Source organism: Peromyscus eremicus, chromosome 1 (genome assembly GCF_949786415.1).
Source record: "Peromyscus eremicus chromosome 1, PerEre_H2_v1, whole genome shotgun sequence".
Classification (NCBI taxonomy): Eukaryota; Metazoa; Chordata; class Mammalia; order Rodentia; family Cricetidae; genus Peromyscus; species Peromyscus eremicus.
The window spans coordinates 59,063,323-59,090,774 of NC_081416.1; the positions used below are offsets into that span (position 1 = coordinate 59,063,323).

A 27,452-nucleotide genomic window follows, 5' to 3' on the forward strand; every position below is an offset into this window, starting at 1 on the left:
TGTGGCCTTAGAGATATGAGGCTTTGTACTCTGAATTTGTCAGTTAGAGCCAGTTTGGGATCATGGTGCTTGGAATGTCTTCCTAGGAGCCAAGATTAGGAGGACCCAAATGTCCTTTGAGCCACCATGCCCCTGCAGTCTATAGCAGGGTGTGACCCAGGTAAGATGCTTTGTTATACAGATAAGCTCACAACAAAGACTCCTGGCAGGCCTGCCTGAGCAACTATGGACTCTGCCACACTGGGCACTGGGAACAGAGTCTGTGCTTTTAGGCAATCCAACCCCAAGGCATCTGCCTAAGAACTAGCCTTAGACTTGATTCCTCTCAAACTACAGTGAGCATGTATGAATGAGAATTCCTCAGAAGAAGCTGTATCTATGTAGGTTGATTAACTGATTAAAATTTTAGCCAGGTGGTGGTGTCACAAAACTTTAATCCCAGCACTCAGGAGGCAGAGGCAGGCGGATCACTTTAAGTTCGGCAGCCTGGTCTACAAAGTGAGTTCCAGGAAAGCCAGGGCGACACAGAGAAATCCTGTCTTGAAAAACCAAAGACTAGATAGTTATAGTTGCACTTTTCCTTAGTTATGATAGAAAGTAAATTAGGTATAAAACTTTGGAGTCACGAAGATGGTATGGATGGTGGAGTGTTTTCTCTGAATTTGCTAAACACAAATGGACTGAATATTGTAAATCTAATTCTTACCTGATAACGGTTTTTTGTTGTATATAGTCTCATTACGTTAAAGTTAAAACCTTTCGGGGCTGGAGAGATGGCTCAGAGGTTAAGAGCACTGGCTGTTCTTCCAGAGGTCCTGAGTTCAATTCCCAGCAACCACATGGTGGCTTACAACCATCTGTAATGAGATCTGGTGCCCTCTTCTGGCCTGCAGGCTGAACACTCACTGTATACATGATAAATAAATAAAATCTTAAAAAAAAAAGTAACTTCTCTCTCATACTCATATAGACACCCTATTAAAAAAAAAAGTTAAAACCTTTCGCTGGGCAGTGGTGGCGTATGCCTTTAATCCCAGCACTTGGGAGGCAGAGGCCAGCAGATCTCTGTGAGTTTGAGGCCAGCCTGGTCTACAAAGCGAGTTCCAGGAAAGGTACAAAGCTACACGGAGAAACCCTGTCTCGAAAACAACCAAAAAAAAAAAAAAACCTTTCATTTTATTTAGATAAAAGGGGGAAATGTTATGGAATATTATTTTAAGATGTGTTACATTTGTTTATGCTGTGGAACATTTGTTTAATGATGCAAAGAAGTATTGCATTCCTTTATGTTGCATTTGTTTAACTCTGTGAAGCTGTGTTACTGTGCCTGTCTAAAACACTTGTTGGTCAAATAAGAGCTGAATGGCCAATAGCAAGGCAGGAGAAAGGATAGGTGTGGCTGGCAGGCAGAGAGAATATATATGGGAAATCTGGGAGGAGAAGAAGAAAGATCAAGGAACAAGAGAGGAAGGAGGAGGACTTCAGGGGCCAGCCACCCAGCCAGACATGGAGTAAGAAGGAAAGAAAAGGTACACAGGAATAGAGAAAGATAAAAGCTGAGGCCAAAGATAGACAACAATTTAAGAAAAGTTGGCGAGAAACAAGCCAAGCTAAGGTCTAGCATTTATAATTAAAGATAAACCTCCGTGTGTGATTTATTTGGGAGCTGGGTGGCAGGCCCCCTAAAAGAACAAAAACAACCAACTACATACCACAGAACAATGTTTCTAGGAAAGGCCCTAATCCCTGACTTCTGATTGGTAGAAAAATGTAACTAACTTGGCACAGATGTTTGTGGGTTTTGTGTTTAAATACTTGCTGAAATGAACATTGCGGGGCACAGTCATCTCCTGAGTCTGTTACTCCCGGCAAGTCAGTTTTTGCTGCCTAATTCAATAAAGATCTTGCTCTGTGTGGAGTCTTGTGTGTGCTTTGGTTGATTTGGAGCCTTGGACTCCACAAGGCTACTAAGTCCTGTTGAACTAGATTTCCTCCTTGCCTCATGCAGATTGTTACTCTGCCAGCCCTGGTGTTTGCAGAAATGCCCACAACACCCTGACAACAGATAAAAGCCTTTGGAACTATCCACCTGATGGAGCTCTCTTCTCCACCAACCCAAAGTCTGTGAATGCTGTCATACACCTGCTGGGCTGTAACAGACACTTCACATTTCCACTAATAGGTCTGAAGAGTGCCTTGATTTATAACTTTGTGTTCTGTTCTACAAAACTCCACGAAGCCATGGAATTGGGGTACTTAAATCTATGTTTCTGGGGCCACAGACATTCAAATTTGGCTCCAGAATAAGCTATTTCTCATTCCCTTTGAGAGCTGTTTTTGCATCTACCCAAGGACTAGGGATGGTGACAGTCACCAAGACCTCCTTACGTGCTTTTTGAAATATTAATGTTAACAACATGGTACTTCTGCCCAAAGTTGTACAATGTGGCAGCATGTGCTTTGATCATTTCATTTCTCTTTATATAATGTGATAGTTAATTCCTTAAATTAGAAATTATTTTTCTTGATATATATATGGATATGTTTAGTTAAGTTTCTATTGCTGTGACAGACACCAAGACCAAAAGGAGCTTGAGGAAGAAAGAGTTTATTTCATCTTATACCCGGTAATCCACCGTCTTAATTGACTCACCAAATTTGCCGGCAATGACATTCAGACGTGAGGCTCGCCGCTTCTGCACAGAGCAGTAGAAGCCTGCGTGAGTTTCAAGGTAGCTACCTAGTGTGGTAGCAGTCTGAGATGGGGATCCAGAGAGAGCCCACAAACCACCAGGCGAGAAGAAGCCAAAGAGACCCCAGCTGCATGCAGCTCAGGTCTGAGCTGGAGGCCTGCAAGGCCACAGATGAGAGGCTTTTTAGTGAATTCGTGCCACAAACATTGGGTCACCAGATGTATAATGAATTCCTAAATGGTCTTATTAATAAAAAATCCAGAGCCAGATATTGGAGTAAAGCTGAAAGATCAGAGAGGCAGAGCAGCAAGTCACTAGTTCTTACCCCTATGAAATCCTCTGCTGAAAGACTGTGAGCTCCTCTCTCTACCCCACCTTATTACTTCCTCTCTCCATCCAGCTCTATCACTTCCTGTCTGTCTGTACAGACCTCCAGACCTCTATGGTTAACTAGTGGCTAGCTCCTCCTTCTGATTTTCAGGCAAGCTTTATTTGTTAGAGCATAATATCACCACAGAAGCTCGCAGGCTTCTCTTAAGCACAGCTAAGGGGAGTTCCTAGGACAGTTAGGTCATTTCAGATATGATTGGCTTAAGCAAGTGGCAATCATATTAGTATATTCTAATTGGCTAGGGCTAGTCAGAGGCTGGTTAAGGCTACAGCTTTTCCATTTTTGGAGCAAGTCTGGACAAGTCCCAGGCTTTGTCCCTATTTGGTTATCACCTTGAGCTGCTGACTGTGGTTTGGGCCTGGTACTGTACTTATTAGGCAGGCCTCCTCGTCCTTGCTGTTGGGGGTGTTGGAGATTGATTGTCCTTTGTTTGTGGCTCTTCCTCAGAAACTGCTTGCTCAGTCTCAGGAAACTGAAATTGAGGCCGGATCTCTGACAGAAGACTGAGCGGCCTGTTATAGCATCTGCTTGGTCCTCTCATTCCTCCCCTTGAGTAATGCATCATTTCAAATCTGGAGATGTTTCTTCTAGGTTTACAGATTTGTATTGCGGCTTTAAAACCGTCAGTTGGACTGTGGAGATACATTCTTTGATAAATCTAACTAAGGCAATAATTATACATGGTCCACAGATCAGAGCCAACTATAAGATGATTAAGGGTCCAGCTAAGGCTGACAAGAGACTACTTAACCAGGGTGACTAGTTGAATAGAGATTCATACCATCCTTCTTTTTGTTGTTTTTCTTGTTTTCTATCATGTAACCTTTTTTTTTGATAAGGTTCATGGAGTCTTTTATAACTCCTGAATAGTTAGCATAAAAACAGCATGTTCTTCCAGAGCCAGACATAAACCTTGTTGAAGGGACAATAAGTCTAGACCCTTTCTGTTCTGGAGGACCATCTCAGCTAGAGAGGAGATTCCTCTAGATGGGTGATGGATTTCTCTAGGGTGGCTATGTCTTCATCTATGGTCATGCTCAGAATCCTATAATGCTGGTCTTGGAGGATGAAGGCTAACGTTCCAGTGCCTATGGCTCTGGTTATGCCCAAGCCTATGAGGATATTAGGACAGCTGGGAAAACCTCCCATTTGTCCCGTCCCAGTTGTTCTAGCTGATGGAGAATCTCTCCCTTGGGGAAATAGGCTATCCTAGAGACCAGCTGTACCAAGACACAAAAACTTCAAGTGCCATTTAAAACTTGGGCATGCATGCAGGGGGTTAAACCAGTAGCACAGGCCCACCAAACATCATCCGGAGGAATGAAATATCCTGTTCCTGGCAGATTCTGAGTTTTATTGCAGAAGTCAACATAATTAGGTGAGGGTTGGCCCATGCAAAGGCCATTTCCTGTCATAGATTGTAAGATAAGTGTCCCTCTGCCTGAGTGTTGCCATCTGCATGACTGCATGTCAGAGAAATAATGGAAATAACAGATATTATGACTCAAATGGACTTAACAGATATCTATAGAACATTTTGCTCAAACACAAAAGAATATACCTTCTCAGCACCTCATGGAATCTTCTCTAAAATTGACCACATATTCAGTCACAAAGCAAATCTCAACAGATACAAAGAAACTGGAATAACCCCATGTATCTTATTGGATTACCATTGGATAAAGTTAGAATTCAACAACAACACAAATTACAGAAAGCCTACAAACCCATGGAAACTTAAACAACTCTCAACTGAATTACCAATGGGTCAAGGAAGAAATAAACAAACCAAACACTTCCTAGAATTGAATGAAAATGAATGCACAACATATTCAAACTTATGAATATGTTCATATTCACTATGAAAGCAATGTTAAGAAGAAACTTCATAGCACAAGTACCTACATAAAGAATTTGGAGAAATCTCTCACTAGCGACTTAACAGCACATCTGAAAGCTCTAGAACAAAAAGAAGCAAACACACCTGGGAGGAGTAGATTGCAGGAAATAAACTGAGGGCTGAAATCAATAAATTAGAAAAAAAAAAACAATACAAAGAACCAATGAAGCAAAGAGTTGGTTCTTTGAGAAAATCAACAAGATAGACAAACCCTTATTCAAACTAACCAAAAGGGAGAGAGAGAATACCCAAATTAACAAAATCAGAAACAAGAAAGGGGACATAACAACAGACACTAAGGAAATCCTAGAATCATTAGCTCATACTTCAAAAACCTATACTCCACAAAATTGGAAAATTTAAAAGAAATGGACAACTTTCTGGATAGATACAACATATCAAAGTTAATTCAAGCCCAGATAAACAATTTAAATAGACCTATAACCCCTAAGGAAATAGAAACAGCCATTAAAAGTCTCCCAACCACAAAAAGTCCAGGGCCAGATGGTTTTAACACAGAATTCTACCAGAATTTTAAAGAGGAGATAATACCAATACTCCTCAAATTGTTCCACACAATAGAAACAGAAGGAACATTGCCAAACTCTTTTTTATGAGGCTACAGTTACCCTGATATCCAAACCACACAAAGATGCAACAAAGAAAGAGAATTACAGACCCATTTCCCTCATTGAACATTGATGCAAAAATACTCAATAATGGCAAACCAAATCCAAGGACACGTTAAAAAAAAAAATCATCCAGCATGACCAAGTAGGCTTCACCGCAGAGATGCAGGGATGGTTTAACACATGAAAATCTGTCAATGTAATCCACCATATAAACAAACTGAAAGAAAAAAAAACACATGATCATCTCATTAGATGCTGAAAAAGCCTTTGGCAAAGTCCAACGCCCCTTTATGATAAAGGTCTTAGAGAGATCAGGGATACAAGAAACATACCTAAAAATAATAAAAGCAATATACAGCAAGCTGACAACCAAAATCAAATTAAATGAATAGAAACCCAAAGCGATTTGACTAAAATCAGGAACAAGACAAGGCTGTGCCCTCTCTCCACATTTATTCAATATAGTACTTGAAGTTCTAGCTAGAGCAATAAGACAACAAAAGGTGATCAAGGGGATACAAATTGGAAAGGAAGAAGTCAAACTTAGGCTATTTGCAGATAATATGATAGTATACATAAGTGACCCCAGAAATTCTACCAGGGAGCTTCTATAGCTGATAATCACCTTCAGTGATCTGGCTGGATACAAGATTAACTGAAAAAAAAAAACAGTAGCTCTCCTATATACAATATATGATATATATTATATACTATATATGAAAAATGAACTGAGAAAAAAATCAGAGAAACAACACCCTTTATAATAGCCACAAATAATATAGAATGTCTTAGGGTAACTCTAGCCAAACAGATAAAAGACCTGTATGACAAGAACTTTAAGTCTTTGAAGGAAGAAATTGGAGACAGTATCAGAAGATGGAGAGATCTTCCATGTTCATGGATCAGTAGGATTAACATAATAAAAATGGCAATCTTACCAAAAACAATCTACAGATTCAATGCAATCCCTATAAAAATCTCTACACAGTTCTTCACAAACCTTGAAAGAACCATACCCAACTTCATATGGAAAAAAAAACAGGATACCTAAAACAATCTTGTACAATAAAGGAATTTCTGAAGGTATCACCATCCCTGATATCAAGCTCTACTACAGAGCTATAATAATAAAACCAGCTTGGTATTGGCATAAAAACAGACACATGGATCAATGGAATCAAACTGAAGAACCTGATGTAAATCCACACACCTATGAATACCTGTTTTGTTTTTTTTTTTTTGACAAAGAAGCCAAAATTGTACAATGGGAAAAAAAAGAGAGCATCTTCAACCCATGGTGCTGACATAACTGGATGTCAACATGTAGTAGATCCATATCTATCACTCTGCACAAAACTCAAGTACAAGTGAATCAAAGACCTCAACATAAATCCAGTTACACTGAACCTGATAGAAGGGAAAGTGGGAAGTAGTCTAGAATGCATTAGCACAGGAGACCACTTCCAGAATATAACACCAGTAGCACAGACACTGAGATTGACAATTAATAAATGGGACCTCCTGAAATTGAAAAGCTTCTGTAAGGCAAAGGACACTGTCCATAAGGCAAACAGCATCCCACAGAATGGGAAAAGATCTTCACCAACCCCACATCTGACAGAGGGATGATCTCCAAAATATATAAAGAACTCAAGAAGCTAGACATCAAAATACCAAATAATCCAATTTAAAAATGGGGTACAGATCTAAACATAGAATTCTCAAAAAAAAAATTTCAAGTGGCCAAAAGACATTTAAGGAATTCCTCAACATCCTTAGTCATCAGGGAAATACAAATCAAGATGACTCTGAAATACCATCTTACACCTGTCAGAATGGCTAAGATCAACAAAACAAAACAAAACAAAACAAAACAAAACTGATGACAGCTTATGTTGGAGAGGATGTGGAGTAAGGGAAACACTCCTCTACTGCTGGTGGGTGTTGTCTATTGGGTGTAGGTTCAGGTTCATATGGTCCATGTAATCAAGACACAGAGGCATCTCAAGGATGATTCCAGCCTCTCCCAGCTGCAGGAGGATCCGTCTCTATGGGCTGGTCTACTGTCGCTTAACAAAGGGCCCTTTTATTGTTCTCATTATTCTCCTGTCCTTTAAAACTAGATGCATGAGCCGGGCGGTGGTGGTGCACGCCTTTAATCCCAGCACTCAAGAGGCAGAGCCAGGCGGATCTCTGTGAGTTCGAGGCCAGCCTGGACTACCAAGTGAGTTCCAGGAGAGGCACAAAGCTACACAGAGAAACCCTGTCTCGAAAAACAAAAACAAAAACAAAAACAAAAAAAAAAAAACAAAAAAAAACTAGATGCATGAAGCATATAAAACTTATTGTGATAATCTTGGGTAGTATTGACTATGGATAGCCATACTTGAAAGGTTATATTTAGACAATGAATTCCATTTTCCATACAAACAGGAATTCCTTATACTCTTGTAGTATAATTTTTAATCTCTTTACCCTCCTCCATTAGCTGAGCAGGTCCTGTTGTCAAAAGGACCAGGTAGCCAAGAAGATTCATTAACCACTACAAAAATATTTAATCTTCCCAATTTACTGCTAAGTTAATTGGAGTATTAGGGATAAAAGCCCAAAAATTATGACCAGACCCTTTTACTTGCACAGTTACCACCAATAGCATAGCAAGGAATAAATCTGTAGCATTCAGAAGTTTCTGAGTTATACAGATTATTGTCTTCCCTTTCTCACACAATTTCTTTTTTTTTCTCACACAAATTCTTAAGATGTCCCCAGGTGGGAGTGGGAGGATTAGCTGTCTGCTACAAAGGCCTTCTGTGTTTGTTTGTTTGTTTTTTCCTTATAGAGGCATCTCAGAAGCATCCAAGAGACTCTTCTTGTTCATGCCAGATTTTTATCAACTTTGATGAGATCCACAGTCTTTTATCTTCTGTGGAAACATAAACATAACCTCAACCCCATGGTAACACCTCCCTCATTTTCCATACTAATGTCAAAGCACCCTTATAGTACACAGGCTGGTTTAATTCAGCAGTTTTTTCCCCCTATGGTCCAATGCCTTGCAGCAACTGTTGTCCCTGTTTCATTAACGTTTAAAAAATTTAAGGTTAATAAGGCATTGTGCAGTCTATCTCTGGGGGTCCTCATATTCCCCTTCTATTTAGCAAGTATCTCCTTTAGAGTATGATTAGATCTTTCAACAATTGAATGTCCTGTAGGATTGTATGATATTCCTGTAATGTGTTTCATGTTGTGACATGCAAAAATTTGTTTCATTTTACTGGAAACATAAGCTGGGGCATTCTCAGTTTTAATTTGTATTGGTATGCCCATTACATCCATTATTTCTAATAAGTGTATAATTATAGACTCTGCCTTTTCAGAACTTAAAGCAGATGCCCATTGAAACTTAGAGTATGTATCAATGGTATGATGGATATATTTTAATTTTCCAAATTCTGCTAAATGAAATACATCCATTTGCCAAATTTCATTCCTTTCTGTACCTTTAGGATTAGTTTCTGCAGGTAAAGGAACTTGATTATACAAAGAACAAGCAGGACAGTTTTTTTATAATTTCCTTAGCTTATTGCCAAGTAGTGGAAATTTTTTTCTTTAAGCCCCTACTATTAACATGATGGTTTTTTTTAAACATTTAATTCTTTTTTTTTTAAGATTTATTTATTATGTGTACAGTGTTCTGCCTACATGTGTCCTTGCAGGCCAGAAGACGGCACCAGATTTCATTATGGGTGGTTGTGAGCCACCATGTGGTTGCTGGGAATTGAACTCAGGACCTCTGGAAGAATAGTCAGTGCTCTTAACCACTAAGCCATCTCTCCAGCCCAACATGATATTTTTTTAATGAAATTCTGATGCTTCCAACACATTTCCTATCAGTAATTGATCAATCTTTTCATTTCCTTTTGCTAATGGTCCAGGCAACCCAGAATGAGATTGGATGTGGGCAATTCCTTTCTCAGATTGCCTGTTGTAGTTGTACAAATTATAAAGTTAATTCTGGATTATCAGGAATAAATTCAGCAGTTTCTATATACAATATAACACTTTCTGTATATTGAGAATCAGTAATTATATTAAGAGATTCACTGAAGTCTAATAAAGCAATCAGAATGACATACATCTCTGATTTTTGAACAGAGTCATATGGACTTTGAATAACTTTACTGATATTTCCTGCTTTATAACCAGCCATTCCTAATTTATTTGCATCAGTATAAAATGTAGAGCCCCAGGAATAGGTGCTCTTTTCACTATACAGGGAAGAATCCATTCAGTTCTTTTTATAAATTGTAGCCACTTACTTTTTGAATATTTGTTGTTAATTTCTCATAAGAAATTACTACAAGCTTTTTGTCAGTTATCATTAATCATCCACAACTGCACAATTTCAGCACTAGTATAGGGTACTACAATTTCAGCTGGGACCATTCCTGACAATTGACAATTCTTCCCTGTATGACTAATTCAGAAACTTATTCTATATAGGTCTTTCATTTTTTACTCTGTTTATAAGCTAGGAAAATCATTCCAAAATGTTATCTTCCCTCTGCATAATGAGTGTAGTGGGGAATGATTGGAAGGTACAGTTACTAAAATCCATCTAATTTTGAGATCTAATCGATCTACATAGGCATTTTGTAGGTTTTGTTCTACTTGAGCTAATTTCCTTTCAGCCTCAGCTGTTAATTGTCTTGGACAGTTTAAATCTGAGTCACCTTGCAAAATTGAAACAAATTACTTAATTCTTGAGTAGACAACCCAATGGTAGGACACAACAAATTAATATCACACTATAATTTTTGAAAATCATTAAGAGTGTGCACTTGATCTCTCCTAATCTGTATCTTTTGCAGCTGAATTCTCTGTTTACTTAAGGGAGAATTGATGTACAAATTATTGACATAAAATTGGGCTATTTAATATTCCCTGGGGAAAGACATTCCAATTATATTGCCTTATTCCTGAGCATTATTTTAAGTAGGAACTGTAAAAGCAAATTTTTCTCGATCCTGTTCTTGTAAAGGAATAGTAAAGAAGCAATCTTGTAAATCAATAACTATAATAGGCCAATCTTTAGGTAATAAGGTAAAGGAATTCCAGGCTGTAAAGATCTTACAGGTTGAATTATCTTATTTATCATTCTCTAGTCAGTTAACATTTTCCATTTTCCAGATTTCTTTTTTATTACAAACACAGGAGAATTCCAAGGACTAATAGTTTCCTCTATGTGCTTAGCGTCTAACTATTCTTTTACTAGTTGTTCAAGCACCTGTAATTTTTCTTTAGTTAAGGGACACTGCTCCAACCATACAGGCTTCTTAGTTAGGCATTTAAAAGGCAGTTGGGTTACTGGCAGTGACCCCTACTCCAAATTTGAATAGCCAATTCCTGTCCTATCTTGCCTTTGTACAACCTGCATAGTCTGTGGCTTTCCCTTATAATTCTTCCTAATGCTCTTTCTAGGAATATATCCCATTTTAAACATCATTTTATGAGCTGTTTCTGAAATTTCAGGAATATTAATTTGAACTCCCCATTGTTGTAACAAATCTCTCCCCCATAAATTCATGGTTACATCAGCTACATACTTAAGGCTTTAACATCCCTATTTGTCCTTCAGGCCCTATGTATTTAATCCACTTGACACTTTGTTTTATTTGAGATAAGGTTCCAATGCCTACAAATTGAGTGGAGACTTCTTGTAAAGGCCAGTTGGGATCCCAGGATTCTTATGAAATTGTGGATGTATCAGCACCAGAATCCAATAATCCTTCAATCTCAATCCCATTTAGTTTTACTTTTAATTTAGGCCTTCCCCCACCCCTGTACTTCCAAAATCTCCTGTTCTACATATGGGAGCTGCTTTGCCTTTAAAATATGGGAGTAATAACAATTGAGCAATTCTATCATCAGCTTCTATTTACATAGTCCTTTTTACATATGCCATAATTTTAATTTCTCCTTGGTAATCTTCATCTATAATTCCTGGCTGTACAATAAATTCTTGGAATGTTAAACTACTCCTTCCCAATATTATTCTTACTGTTCCTTGGGGAAGGGGACCATACACCCCAGTGGGTATCTTATAACAAGGAATTTGTGGAGATAACGTAAGATGTTTGCCCATTGCCAATTCTAAAGCAGTGCTCCCTGAAGTAGCATGCATTAAATCTCCAATGCTGAGCCTATGTTCCCCTGATAGCTTTGTTGATGAGCCATTCCATTGTTGACAAGAAATTGATAACTCGTGTTGTTTGTCCCTGAGTCCCTGAGCTAAGCCCTTTGTCAAATTTTCGGATGTTAGTCTAATGTTTAACTTTCCCACATCTCCTACAGGCTTCCTATTATGATTATCCCCCAAAGAGGTATATTTTGTTTGTTTGTTTTGGTTTTTCGAGACAGAGTTTCTCTGTGTAGTTTTTTGCGCCTGTCCTGGAACTCACTTTGTAGACCAGGCTAGCCTCAAACTCACAGAGATCCGCCTGCTTCTGCCTCCCGAGTGCTGGGATTAAAGGCGTGCACCACCACCGCTTGGCTCAATAGCGATTAAGGTATCATTTTTAGTAACAGAACAATAACAATCTTTTCTTAAGTGTCTCAATTTTCCACAGTTAAAGCATCTTGTATTCTGAGATCAAGACCATAAGCTAAAGCTTGGCCAATTATATTAGCATTATAGTCTGTGCATCTAATATCAGCAGTAGCTTTAATCCATTCCTTTAAAGGAGCTCCCTGAGCTTTTAAGGATCTTATGGCCTTTTGACATTCAGTATTAGCATTCTCAAAAGCCAAAGACTCAATTAAAACCTTTCTAACACCAGGATCAGCTACTACTCTATGCACTGCTGAAGTTATTCTTTGAAAAAAAAAATCAGTATAGACGTCTTCTGCACTTTGTGTGATTTTTGTGGAGTAGGCAGATCTTTTCTCTGGCTCCTCAATCTTATCCCAGGCCCTTAAAGCCACTACAAGACACTGCACTACAGTAGCATCATCAAACTGTACTTGTCTTTGTAAATCAGCATATTGACCGTCTCCTAACAATTGGTCCTTTGTTATATTTACTCCTCTAGTCTAATTACACTGTTCCATGGCTGCTGCTTCCTCTCTTCACCAAGTGTGCCATTGTAACTGAGAGCTAGCTTCTAGTATAGCTGCCATGAGGTTCTTCCAATACAGTGGAATAACTCTATTCTGAGTAGCCCAATGACTTAAATCCTCTCTTATATAGGGTGAATGTATCCCATAAGTCACCTACAGAAGCATTAAGAATAAACAATCTCTATAGGATTATAAGAGGTAACTTTAGGCAATAATAAGGAGTATCTTCATAAAATTTTAAATGAAGGATCCTTTTTTTATAGATCCCAAGTAACATGTTAATGCAACTTGCCAATTATTAATAGTGTGGAACAACAATTTACCTGTAATTTATTTAGTGGAAAAATTACTTTTGTAAGCTCTTTATCAGTAGGAGATCATTTTTTATGAGCTTTAACCTTAGTAACCACACTATCTAATAAGCTAACAATCCAATCTGTTTTAGGTGTTACAGTTTTACAGAATTTAACCAAGAATTTCTAGAAGGGAACTTAATGAGCTGAGCCAAATTTTCAGCCAGAATAAACAAACACAAGCATACCCAATTATATAGTTTAAAATCATGAATTTTGTTTTTAGTTCATTTACTGTGAAAATTAAACATTCATTTAAACATTAGACAGCCAAGAGAAGACAACATCCTTTAAACAATGAATGACTAATATCTCTGAAAATTCAAACAGCATTGACTTATTACCTTCTGACCTGACCGAAATTGTTTTTTTAATAGAAGTTGGGTTTGTTTAAAATTTTTTCTTTCTCCCATGAAGGGACCATTAATAATGAGTTATCCCCACTATTAGGGAAAAATCAAAAAACATCTCCCACAAAGAGATCTTTAATATTGAGTTATTCCCACTCTGAGGGAAATATAAAATTTAAGAAAACAAAAAAACAAAATTCTAAGCTCTTGGCCAGCTGTGCTGGCTCAGGCCGCAGCAGTGAGGCTGTCTGCTATCATTCTGTGTAACTCAGAAGCTGCAGCTCTGTGCTGGCAGACTGCTCTCCGAAAGAGCTCTGAGTTTCAGCTATCCTCAGTTCCTTATATCAGAAAGAGTCGTTTTTTCTTCTTCTGTTTTCACTGGGAAGAGGCTTTTTTCTTTCCTTTATTTTTCGTTTTGTTCCTTATATTTTTATTTATGGGGCCTTTTAATTTTTAGGCCTTGATTCAATATTACCCACTTTTTACTGGGAAAATCCTTTTATCTTGATTAAGCATTTCTCTCTTTTCTATCAGGAAATGTATTTCCTTTCCTTCCTTCTTCTCTATTGGGAAGATTGCCTTTTTTATTTCCCTTCTTTCCCTTTTCTCTAGTGGTTTCCTTTTTCCTTTTTATTCGTTGTCTCTGGAGCTCTTGTATTTTTAAACGTGCAGTTAACCTTTCAGTCTTATTTCTAAATCTGTTTCATCTAAAGAATGAGGAGAGTCATCTCCAGGGTCTTGGTTCTCCTCACTTCCATTTTCCTCCGAAACAGCACTCTTATCTTCCTGTGAAGGAACGTTCTCCTCTGCTGACTGACAATTTCTAGCCAAAGCGTGCTCCTTTTTACTTCCCTGTTCTACCTCAGATCGAGTTTTAAGTGGCTCCTCACTCTGTAGCGGCTCCAGAGCATTTGAAGTTAAATTACATAAAGACCGAATTTTTAACTGTATGGGCTCTTCCTTTCTGACTAGCTCTCAAAGCTCTCAACACTTGCTTCCATACCGTCAGTTTCAACTGGACATGAGAAATTGCCTGAAACCCATGGCAATGCCGTCTAGTTAATACCAGAAGCTCTGGAAGCTGTTTTTCCTTCACTTTCACTCCACGTCCTTTTAACAGGCATTTTTTCCCCGAGACAGAGTTTCTCTGTGTAGTTTTGGTACCTGTCCTGGATCTCACTCTGTAGACCAGGCTGGCCTTGAACTCACAGAGATCCGCCTGGCTCTGCCTCCTGAGTTCTGGGATTAAAGGCATGCGCCACCACTGCTCAGCTTAACAGGCATTTTAATAACTGCACGTACCGTTGCTCCTGAGATGGGAAGTTTCCCACGACCCTGCCAATCCTGGAGTTCTCTTACCCTGAGAGTGACTTCCTCCTGTCCTTAAGATGTCCGGATCCTCTGTCCTTCGAGTTCCATGTGATCCCCTGTCCTGCTTTAAGCCAGACGTTGGCATGTCAATATGCTGTCTATCGGTTATGGGTTCATGTTCACGAGGGTCCATGGAATCAAGACACAGAGGCACCTTACGGATGATTCTAGCCTTTCCTAGCTGCAGGGGAGTTCCGTCTCATGGACTGGTCCACCCTGCATCCTGACATAGAAGCCTGTTCTTAAGGAAAAACTCCGTCCCTTTCTCTCTCCTTCCACGTTTCCTCCCATAAGGTGTACACACCCACTTCTCTCCCTCTCTCTCCTCTCTCTCTCTCTCTCTCTCTCTCTCTCTCTCTCTCTCTCTCTCTCTTCTCTCTCTCTCTCTGTCTCCCTCTTTCTGTCTCTCTGCCTCTTTATCTCTTTATTATAATAAACTTTCCACATGGATGCAGTGTCTGGGTTGTTTATTACCAGCCACCTCGGCCGCCGTGCCTGCATGGAGTGGGTCGCCCAGCCAGCCCACCAATGCATCTGCCCAGCATGCCAGCATGTTTCCCTGCACTCGTGGGATACCCTTGGGGGCCCCCGGCATAATAAATCATAACAGCGTACCTTCCCCAAAAGGTACAGCTAAAGGCATTTCCTTTCTCATATCAGATTGCCCTGCTGCCAAGACTTGTGAACACCAAGTCTTCCCTTGGTGATTTTTAACAGAATTAACTGAATCACAAATTGCCCTTGGATTTAGGTTTGCCCTTGATGAAAGCTTTACAGATTGTATGTGTCATCCTCCAGCCTCAACCTTTAAAGTGCTGGGATTACAAGTGTGGGACTCCACCTGCAGCTTCATGCCTTAAACTTTTAAAATTATTGGTATTGATAGAAATAAGTTCAGGGTTGAAAAGAAAGAGACCACCACTCCATTGAAAGTGTCTTGACAGGACAAAATTTTACTACTGTTCATGATGGCACACAAAGGCAGAACAGCAGGCACATGGGGACAGGCTGTTCACTTGGTTTTTATCCTAACACAGGTGGTGACTGTGTCTTTTTTCCATGGTCTGGGTTTTTTTAAGGTGTAAAGTTGGGGCTATAGGGGCTCAGTGGTTGAGAGGTTAAGAGCGCTTGTTGTTCTTGCAGAGGACCTCAATTCAATTCCCAGCACCCACATGGTGGTTCATAAACATCCCATCCAAGGGATCTGATACCCTCTTCTGACCTCTGCAGTACCAGACATACGTATGGTACACATTCACACATTCAGGCAAAACACTCATATACACAAAATACATCTAAAACAATTTTTTTTAAAGGTGCTAAGGAAATTGGTCAGGAATCAGCTACTTAATTCACTTACATCCCAAGAATGCAACTGGGACTAGGTGTGTGAGTGTGTGGAGGGGCTTAAAACGTTTGCATAAAGGTTTGTAACAAGGTAGGGAGATAAAAAGATTAGAATTCCTTGTCCTAAATAAAAGTTTTAGTTTTACACTGTTTGACAGAAAAGAATAATATTTAATGTTTCTTGCAGTATTATACACATGATATCCTTCCACCCAAAGTTGTATAACTTAATAACATATGCCTTGATAATTTTAGTAATTTTTTTTTTAGACAGCGTTTCATGTAGTCCCATCTGGCATAGAATTCACTTAAAACTGAGAAATTCCTAGGCCTTCTGCTTCTATCTCTGGGATTACAGGTGTTCACCACCATTTTCCCTGGCAAAAGTTGAGTTATTTTTGGTGGGGTAGGTTTTTTTTAATTCTTTTTTTAATAATTTACTTTTATTTTATGAGCATTGATTGGTGTTTTGCCTGAATGTACATCTGTATGAAGATGTCAAATTCCCCTGGAACTGGAGGAGGTTTTTTTTTTTTTTTTTTTGATTTTTTGTTTTTGTTTTGTTTTGTGAATTGCCATGTGGGTGCTGGGAATTGAACCCAGGACTTCTGGAAGAGCAGCCAATGTTCTTAACTGCTGAATCATCTCTCCAGACACTTCCCCTTTTTTAATTCTTAATACAGAATCCCATTCTTAGCCTATGCTAGCCAGGAACTATGTAGCCCAGGCTGTCCTCAAATTTGTGCCAATCCTCCTTTCTCAGTTTCCCAAGTGCTAGGATTTCAAGCATATGCCACCATCCTGCTCTGGGCTTTACTTTTGAATGTTCTGGCACTACCGGGCCGGAAAAATAGCTCAGCAGTTAAGAGCCTGGCTGTTCTTCCAGTCAACCTGGGTTTGGTTCCCAGCCCCGACATGGCAGTTCACAACCTCTGGTACCTACCTCCAGTTCCAGTTAATGAGGGTCTGTCGCCCTCTTCTGGCCTCCTTGGGGCACTGCACAGAAATACATGCCAGCAAAACATCTATATGCATAAAATAAAAATAAACAAAATCTCAAAAAAAATAAACTGAAAATAAAGTACTGGTACTAAAGACATGACATTTTCTGAGAAAGTTGTAAAATTTAGCAATATATGTTCTGGTCAATTTAATATATATATTATATAAAATATAAGTTTATTTATTTATTCATTCATTCATTCATTCATTCATTCATTTATATTGAGACAGGGTCACATTTTGTAGCCATGGCTGGCCTGGAATTCACTGAGAACCACCTGTTTCTCCCTCCTGAGTTGCTAGGATTAAGGGCACGGTTGCCAGATACATATAGGTGTTTTTTAGATTTATTTATTTTTATTTTATTTGTATATTTTTGTTTTGTTTTGCCTGCACGTATGTTTTTTGTACTGCATGCATGCAAAGCCACCCACGAAGGACAGAAGAGGGTGTAAGATGGCCTGGATCTGGAGTCACAACCGATTGTGAGCAGTCATGTGAATGCTAGAAATCCGGGACAGCCAGGGTTACACGGAGAAATCGTGTCTCGAAGCAAAAAACAAAAACAAAAACAGAATTTTTTTTTTTTTTAATTTTGAGATAGGGTCTCACTATGTAGTTAGCTGTTTTTCGGGCTTGTTTGTTTTTATTTTTTGTGCATTGGTGTTCGCCTGCATATATGTCTATGTGAAGGTGTTGGATCTCCTGGAACGAGAGTTTACAGACAGATGTGAGCTGCCATGTGGGTGCTGGGAATTGAATCCAGGTCCTCTGGAAGTGCTCTTCTGAGCCATCTCTCCAGGTCCGATGCCTAGCAATGTTTTTTTGTTTTTTGGGGTTTTTTTTTGCTGGCTGTATTTTTAAAATAGTACTTCTCATTTCTTCTTACAACCTCCCTCCCTCTGTTGGGGAGTCTTGGGAGGCGACATTATATACAGAGGAAGGAAATGGATTTGGGAGAGTGTGTAACAGGGAGGGGCCTGTTTCCACGCTTGTGGTCTTTTAAAGCGTCTCAGTCTGAGAGAATGACGTCGTCCTCTCCCCTCCCTTCCACTCTCTAGGTTCCTTGCCCCGCCCCTTTCCTTGCACTCACTTCACCCCGCCCTCTTCCTAGCTCCTCGCTCCTCCCAGTCCCTCGTCCCGCCACTCTCAACCCTCTTCCTGCAGCAGCCCGGGCCAGCGCTTTCTCACTCTCTTAACCTATTCAGTGTCCCTGAGCCAGAAATCACAGCAGCTGCGGAGTATTCTCCCATCATGCCTCACGCCGGCGTCAGAGCCGCGGTTGCCTAGCTACGGGACGTGCCCGGAAGATGACTGGTGGGGCGGGACTTCCGGCGCCTCTGTTGCATCAGATTCTGGAAATAGTTTGTGGCGGCAGCCGCCGGTCGGGATTCCCAGAGATGGCAGGTTCCTCCGCGGAGCAGGGTGAGTTGTACGGGATGATTGTGGGGCTAGCATGACCCGAGTAGGCAGCGCCATGCTGGGGCTATGGGGACAGCAATGGCCCAAGGAAGCAGTGCCCAGACTAGGGATCTGAGGATAGCCATGGCTCAAATGGGCAGTGGCAGGGCAGGGCTCTGGGAACAGTGGTGGCCCAAGTGAGCGGTGGCAGGCTAGGGACCTGGATTTGGCATGGGCTGGAGTGGGTAGTGGTGAACCAGGGATCTGGGGTTGACTGGGACTCAAGTGAGTAGTGGCCAGCCCAGGGCTCTGGGGTGACAGGTCCTTGGGTAAGACTGTGGAAGCAGCCATGACCCAAGTGGGCAGTACCAGACCAAAGCTCTGAGGATAGCCAGGGTCTCAGTGGACAGTGGCAAGCCACAGGACCTGGGGAGTGGCTGCCATGACTCCCTGAAGCTAGAGTACCTGTTTGATGGGGACCTGACTCCTGTTCTATAAGTCCATCCCTTCCTCAGCCTCAATTTCTTGATGGGTTAAGGCCAAGGTGTCCTTGGACACTCGGAGATGATCCTGTATCAAATAGCCTGTCTCCAGCTGGTGCCTGGATGAGATATCACCCCCCTACCCTCCTGTCCTAGTTGGACTTTGGGGATGAGGCAGAGGCACAAAGATTGTTTTGGTCTTCTGCCCAAGCAGGTGGGCGGAAGGGCACCTGGGGTTGGTACTTAGGGAAGTAGGGCAGAGGAAGCAAGGGCTCCGTGTACACATACATGAAAGAGTTTGGGGCTTTATGAAGGCTTTAATCGCCAGTGTGGCCAGCAGTCACCACAGGGACCTGTCCAGTCAGAGCATCACTGTCTACTTTATTGCCAACTGGGAGGCTCCTTCAAGAGGCAGTCACTTATGTCACCCAAGGGGTGGCCCAAGGACCTGGGCCTTGGCAAATCTCTGAAGAGTAGTGTCTTTTCTCATTGTGTTTTCAGCAAGTGGGTTCTAGAAAGAACAGGCTGTGGCCCAGATCCTGAAAGGTCAGAAGCAAGACTTCAAAGGCAGAATACTTGGTGTAGATTTTAGTCTCTGTTGTTCCTATGGCCTTGCTGGATTCTAGGCAGGTGGTTCTGACCACCTGAATACCCAGTGATGTTGGGCACCCAGATGACATGGCTACTCAGCCTATGCCTAGTGACGGTGCTACCTACCTTCATATTCCAGCATTCCACTCCACTGGCATGCCTAGATTCCAGCTGTTTCCACCACTCAGAGCAGATCTTAGAAGTCCACCTAGACTCCTGTAACACAGCAGCATGGCCAACAGCTCCACCCTGAGCTGCTCAACAGGTCTGGGATCACAGCTGTGCGCATACTCACAACAACAGGGAAGTGGTTCCTGCCTCAGAGGGTAATGTAGGTAGGCATTGAATGAGTTCGTAGGAAGGACTTGGAACAGTGCCTGGTGTGTAAGAACCAGGTCTGTCAAAAATGAGACTCTTCGGCATATATTTGTTTGTTTGTTTTTGTTTGTTTAAGACTGGGTTTTATATAGCCCAGGCTGGCCTTGATCTCGATAAATGATCCTCCTACCTTCATTTCTTGTGCAGGGATGACAGGTATTGTGATACCACATCCAGCTTCCTCGTTGGCTTTTACATAAAAATATGTATGGTGTGGTTTGAATGAGAACGGCTCCTATAGGCTCATATATTTGAATGCTGGGGAAGAATTAAGAGGTAGTCTTGTTGGAAGAAGTGTGTCACTGGGGGTGGGTTTTGAAGTTTCAAAAAGCTTCTGCCATCCATCCCCTGTTAGGCATCACTGCCTCTTGCTTGTGTCTCAAGATGTGAGCTCTCAGCTACTGCTCCAGTGCCATGCCTGCCTGCCTGCTGCCATGCTCCCCGCCACGTTGGTCATGGAATCTAGTCCTCTGGAACCATGAGCCCCAAATTAGAAACAAGAGATTAGAGATTAGAGATCTCCACAGAGATCGTAAGGGAGATGCACAAGTCCTTAGGGAAGATGATCCAAGAGGCAGAGCCTCCTTGAAGGTCAAGGAATAGCGGTAGTGGGTGTGGTGGCATGCGCCTGTCATTCATAATTCTAGTGCTCTAGAGGCCGAAGTAAGAGGATCTCTGGGAATTCAAGACCAGCCTGGCCTGCATAGCAAGTTGTAGGCCAGTCAGGGATACATAGTGAAACCTTGTGTCCAACAAACAAAAAAGAAATACAAAAGAAACTGGGGGGGGGGGGGTTTGCCACTTGCAACAAATCCAACAAAACTGTGTGTAGGTGCATACCAGTAATTCTTACACTCTAGGAGATGAGGCAGGAGGATCACCAGTTTGAGATCAGGTTTGACTACATGAGATCCTGTCTCCAAACAACATAATACCACTAAGGAACTGGAAACACACAATACAGAGACGGGCTTTAGTTGTGGCTTGGGAGCATTTGAGCAACTGCTTTTTCCTTCGTGTTTCCTCAGAGAATGGCCCGAGCTCTTGGTAGTACCACGGGGCAGAATGGGCAGGGAGCTCATCTCAGACACCTGATTTTTCCCATACTTTGACCATACAGTCTTCATGATCATGCCATGATACGGAGCCTGTCTCAGAAAAGTCCCAGCACAGCTGTAACAGTGCCTGTGTTCTTTGTGATCCTTCCTGTGCAGATGAGCACCCCGACGACCATCAAGGTGAAGTGGTTGAGTCTCTGTTACCACAACCAGAGACAGGGCCAGGTATCCCTCGGTGCAGGGACTTCCGTTCCCATTGAAGTGACTCTTGCAGATTCTCTTAGAGAGGTCAGGTTGGCTCCAGTTGCCAGGTATGGTAAAGTAGAAGAGCAGAGCAAAATGGACCCATTTGAAGACTACAGATACTTGCTCATCTGTGTCCTCATCTTCCCAGGGTGTTGTTTATGGCAGGGTGTCGTTATTAGCCTCTGGTGAATAGTGAGCGTTTTCTGGTGTCTTGAGCAGCAGCTCCTGGCGGCAGTAGTGGGTGGGAACCCCATAGGGAGCATTGGGATAGGAGAAGCAAGAGCAGCCAGAGAAGGCTGAGGGGTGCTTTTGCTGGGAGGGAGCAATCTGCAGGTATGGCTGTTGTTAGGACAGCTGCAAGGTGAGGGCTTTGAGGGGCCCTCAGCAATAGTGGCGGTAACAGGCAGAGAGGGTCAGGAGCAAGTGACGGTGGGTGTAACGTCAAGTGGAGGCTTACCCGCTGTGAGCTTAGGGAGCTGCTCCAGGAGTGCTTCCTTCCAGTATACCTGGGAGAACTCGGGAAAGGGGACAGAGACAGGTGTGAATGCTGGTGGGAGGAGCCAGGCTGGATGCTGCCCGGCTGCCCTTCCACATGTTAGGACTGTGGGTCATTTGAAGTGAGGTGGCTTCTGCACTGTGCTGAGTACTAGCACTACTCTGTGACTGGCAAAGACTCCATACGCTGTGTCAGTTATTATCTGCCTTTGGGACAGTCCTGCCGTCATAGGGCTCTGCTCTTTGTGTGTTCAGGGGATGAGCTGCAGATCTGCCTGGCAGTGACCTGTCCTGTAGAGGCAGAGTAGTTTGGGCATGGTGTGTGAAGGCTCCTGGTGAGGCCAAGTTTGCAGAGTGGACCTGGGAGGAATTCTGTTGCCAGGCAATGAACAGCTGGAGATGGCTCCACCAGCTCCCCTGAGAAAGCTGACCTGTTCTAGACATTTCCTCCAGGAGTGTCTGCACAGCCACCATTACCAGAAGGACCACCTCACACATTCTCAGTTACCTTGCTCACCTGGCTAGGCGTTGTTCCCTCACAGTGGTCCGGGCTGCTCTACACAGAGCCTTTGGGATCCTGTGGTCTGGCACATTCCTCCAGGGAGCCTCTGGAGTTCTTCAGTGATTACAGTCATCATCATAATGCAGGAGCAATTACAGTAATGACAGCAAGCAAGGGGAGCTGGCTTTTTGCCAGAGGTTTGTAAAGCATTCTGTAAGTGTAATTGCACTTGGCGCACTAAGGCTTTACAAGGTGGGTGGTGTTAAGTGGTTCAGCCTGAAGAGGGCAGGTGCTCAGCCTGCAGGCTAGGCCCATCTCCCAGAGCGTCCTGCAGCCTGTTCCTTCCCTGTGCTATTTCCTGACACTCTAAAGCATTGCAGTGGTCAGGGCAGTGTGGGGGCTTTACTCAGCAGGGGACTTGGTGGGGGCCTAGAGTAGAAAACAGAAGTGATGCACACAAGGGGGGCGTGAACGTTTGGGGGTATCCCTGGGCATGGCTCAGTGGTGCTCAGGGACTGTTAGGCAGGGGCCGCCTTCCTCCCTGTGGAGCCTCTTCATCTGGGAAGAGATGTCCTGTTAATGTCACCCAAGTGGCATGGAGGCAGTGACGGGAGCAGTAGGCACACATCTAGCTCCTTCACCTGTGGCTGAGGGCCTGGAACAAGGCGCTGTTTTTCAAAGACCGCAGCTGGGTCCTGAGAGCTACATGCTTGAAGAAGGGAGGGAAACTGAAACTGGGCATGAGCTGGAAGAACTGGCCCTTGGGAGTCCCCAGCTCTCCCTGACAGCTTTGCAGGGACAGGGTCTGTCTGTTGCTTGGCATTACTTGGCAGTTGGCAGGTCTGAGTGAAAAGTGCCTTTCTTGTTCTTGGATCCCTGTGTCTTTGGGTAGTAGTCTCCAGCCAATGCTGGCTCTGTGTTGGGGTCCTTCCTGAGAAAGGCACAGTGATCCCAAAGCTATAGGTAAAGTGCCAGCTCCCTGCCAGTCCTGCCCTCACAGCTTTGCCAAATGGCTGAAACCATCCAGACTGAGTTCTGGATGCTGAGGTACCATGGTGAGCAAAGCAGCTGGAGAGCAGCAGGCAATGGGGGAGGGGCGGTGCACAGGGAGAAAGGGTGAGTGCCCTGGCAGCGGGCACCAAAGTGGTGAAGGAAGGGAGGGGCTTGGCCATGCCTGGAGGTGCATATACCTCTCAAAAGAGCCTCAGGTGCCATTCCTGGGCCAGCATGAGGCCTGGCCTGTGATCCTGGTAAGGCAAGATTTGTGGGAAACAAAGATAGACTCTCCCCTTCTCAGCAGGGAAGGCCCTGCTGGACTGCAGGCCTGGTTTGTTAGATCTGCAGGTAAGAGGGAAGCTGGGCCCACACTGCTGTACAGGAAACTGTGGTGAGGGATCTGGGTCCAGGTGCTGGTGTGTGGGATGCTCTGGAAAGGGACATGGTTTGGACTGGTCTGAAGGGGACGGTGAAACTTTGGGCTCCTGTGGCCGCATAGAGCCTTGGCTAATTTTGAGTCCCCTGGAAAGGTGGCTCTGTGCGTTTGAGAGGAAGCAAGGCAGATGGGGACCCGTCAGTGCTCATCAGGTCTCTGTCAGGAATGTCCGGAGAGCCTGTGTCTAGCAGTGTCCACTTTGAGAGTTGGAGGAGGCTTCTATCCTGGGCCTGGCATGGCCACGCTGCTGTAGCTTCGTGTTTCATTCTCCGGACCTCTCTGCCCCATGAAGCTCCAATCATTGGGAAGAAACACATCTCCCTGCTTACACTCTGTTGTCTGGTGCAGGAGTGGTGGGCTTGGTCTGGACTAGTCAGGGTGTGCCAGGTGTAGGAGGGGAGGGATGGGTTAGAGGAGAGAGGCGCAGGCCCAGAGAGGTGTAGGATGGTCCATGAGTTGTCACTCCTGGCAGTAGTGGCTTGGGGAGCTTTCTGGGGTTTGGCAGAGTCAGAGGTCACCAGCATGTCCTTGCCCACCTGAGCCATGTGTCAGAGTAGGAAGGTGTCTGTGAGGGATGAGCCTAGGCCTTTCCTTTAGTTCCCTCAGCAAATGAAATCCATGGGACAGTCAGACTTGGATGCTGCTTGTTCGTGTGCTGGGGCCAGGTTCCGTCTGGTGCTACCTATTTGCTCTGCCCCAGCGTAGGGAGGCAGGGCCTGGGGGCAGTGCCTGGTCCTAAGCTCTCCATTCAGAGATGCATACAGCCAGACATCTGGTAAAATGGTGAAATGTCTTCCCCACTGACTGCCACCACAGGGGCAGGACCTGGGAGCACCGTTCCGGTCCTATCTAGCAGAGGATATTTGCTGTTTAAAGGGAACAGGAGGGTTAGTGGCTCAGGTGGAAAAAGATGCAGGGCTTGCAGTATGTCTTAGGGTTCCTATTGTTCTGATGAAATACCCTGACCAAAGCCACTTAGGGCAAGAAAGGGTTTATTTCAGCTTACAGCTCTGTATTGCTGAGGGAAGTCAGGGCAGGAACTCAAAACACGGTAGAAACCGGGAGGCAGTTGCTGATGCAGAGGCCATGGAGGGGTACTGCTTTCTGGCTTGCTCAGCTTTCTTTCTTTCTTTTTATTAAAATTTTTTCATTTATTTTACATCTTGACTGCAGTTTCCCCTCCCTCCTCTCCTCCCGTCCCCTCCATCCCCCCCCCCCCATCCACTCTTCTGTTTCTGTTCTGAATGAGGCAGGCCTCCTATGGGTGTCAACAAAGCATGGCATATTAAGTTGAGGTAGGACTAAGCTCCCTCTTTGTATTAAGGGTGGGGTTAGGCGGCAGAGTGGGCCTTGGGGGAACAGAATTCAGTGGGTGGTTGTAGTGGTGGTGCAGCCTGCAAGCAGGTCTCTCACCTGCTGACTGCTCAGCTTGCTTTCTTATACACCCCAGGGCCACCTGCCCAGGGGTGGCACCACCACGACGGACTGGCTCTCAACCACTAAATCAGAGAATGTACCACAAGCTTGTTCATAGGCAGGTCTGGTGGTGGAAGGTTCCCAACTGAGGTTCCCTTTTCCCAAATGACTAGCTTACACCAAGTTGACATAATAGCCTGGGTATGATGTAAATGTCCAGCCCTGATAAGAGTTTAGATTTCTGTCCCCCTGGTAGCCCATGCAGACCCTTACCCTGGAGTCCTGCACTCCCTCAGGGTTGTGGGGGGTGGGAGTCATGACTGTTGGACCATTTGCAGCAGGAGCCCCAGTGAAGGGGTCAAGTGGCCTCAGAGCAGTTCCTTCTGGCAGCCCTGAGCACCCTGAGTAGGCTTGGACAACCTGGGGACGTGGTATCTTGCTTCTGGGAGCCATGTTTGTTCCATTATCTGTAGGCTTATGCATGCTGATGACGTGCTGAGGGCTGTGCAGCTGCTATCCTCTCTCTGCATAGCATAAAAGTAGCCATTTCGTTAATGAATTTGTTTATTTTGCGGTGCTGGGCATCAAATCAAGAGCCTTGTACTCGCTAAGTGAGTGCTCTGCCACTGAACTACATCTGCCAGAGATCCGTCTGCCTCTGCCTCTGCCTCTGCCTCTGCTGGGATTAAAGGTGTACACCACCATGTCCGACCCAAAGTTAGCCATTTTAAAGTGCACCATCCCTGGCGTTTAGAGTACTCACGGACACTGTAGACCACTGCAATATACATGTGAAACCTTTCCGTAAGTTCCAGGAGGGAATCTGACCTGTTCCCCTGTCACCTTGCCTTCCTCCTCCTGCCAGCCACTGCTCTGCGTGCCCACCCTGTGGTCCTTCCTCTTGTGGATATCTGACGTTCAGGAAAGGCCTTTGACACACACAACTCTCTGGCTCTTGTTCCTGGGCAGCTTTCTGTGCGCATGCCTGGCATTCTGTGACCTCTTCCTTTTTCTGTCCCATGCTCTCTACCTGCCTGCCTGATGTTGCATCTCTCCTACCCACTTGCCTGACATCATGTGCCCTTCCGCCTGCTTTCCTGCCTGTCTGATGTCATGTATTGCCTGCCATCTGGCCTGATGTCCTATGCCCTCTGTCTTTGCAGCTGCCGACTACAGGTCCATTCTGAGCATTAGTGACGAGGCAGCCAGGGTGCAGGCCCTGGACCAACACCTCAGCACGCGTAGCTATGTCCAGGGGTACTCCCTGTCCCAGGCAGATGTGGACGTGTTCAGGCAGCTCTCAGCCCCTCCCGATGACTCAAGGTTCTTCCATGTGGTTCGGTGGTTCAGACACATAGAAGCGCTCCTGGGTGGCCCCCAAGGCAGAGGCGAGCCCTGCAGGCTCCAAACAAGTGAGTAACAGCAGTGAACCTCTGCTCCAAGGTCAAGGGCATAAGGTGCTACAGGACAGTGGATATCCTACTGGAGACTCACCTCCATATTTCAGTCAAGTGTTCCCATGGGGCAGAAGCCATGCTTGCAGGGTCTGGTAGAGTGAAGTTATGTACCCAAAATGGCAGAGCTCAGAGCCACCGTGGTCAGGGACCACTTTGGGGCCACACTGCATGCTGCTGCGGGCCTGTCTGGGGGTTCAGTTAATGTTTTGCTCATAGTGGCTCTTAGTTCTTGTCTTTAGTCCCATAGGTTACATTTGTTTCTCTTCAGGTGCAATGTCACTGAATATTAGCGCTGTATTCATTGACGTTGAACCTTTCAAAAACCAGACATAGGTCTCCTGTCTGTGGTTTAAAATGAAGTCAGCCGTGCCTGTGGGTGCTGCTGGGCACAGTTGTTAGGAGAGGGAGACACTATTGGGGAGGCTCTAGTTTGGGACCCAAGTGGTTTCTCACCTTGATCTGATCATATGGAAATGTTCCCTTCTGTGGGTGCTCCCTCCAGTTTCTCATGGCTCTGATACCCTTCTCCTTTAGGTGGAGAGGGCTGAGTGCTAACTTACAGTAGTCCCTGCTATGGTCTCCTTGAGGCTTTGGAGACTTGGGGTGGGGAACGTGGAACATGTGGAAGGGTCTGCTAGGGTCTTGATTTTTCTGGATTATCCTAAGTAAACACCGTACTCCAGCCTAGGTGGGGGATGTGGCAGCATAAGTGGTCTTCCCTGGACATCTGCTGTCCTTGTGTGCGGCACTGTGTCCCAGGTGTCATATGTAGCATTTTTTGTCTTCTCCAAAAAGCTCAAGGAGTCAGATTGTCTGAACACTATGCCCCAACTCCA

At 43.8% G+C, this 27,452-nt stretch overlaps 1 protein-coding gene across 2 annotated transcripts in view; it reads left to right on the forward strand.

Moving 5' to 3' along the window:
• The first annotated feature begins 18,478 nt into the window (after window positions 1-18,478).
• The window catches only part of Cars1 (cysteinyl-tRNA synthetase 1), a 56,448-nt gene continuing 47,474 nt past the window's right edge, over window positions 18,479-27,452 (forward strand). Inside the window, exons 1-2 of one of the 2 annotated variants that reach the window (XM_059264116.1) lie at window positions 18,483-18,583; window positions 26,323-26,571. In XM_059264116.1, coding sequence (XP_059120099.1) covers window positions 18,559-18,583; window positions 26,323-26,571 — 274 coding nt within the window. In that variant the 5' untranslated portion in view covers window positions 18,483-18,558. Of the gene's footprint in view, window positions 18,584-26,322; window positions 26,572-27,452 lie in introns of both variants that reach the window. The other variant, XM_059264125.1, reaches the window with a different exon arrangement.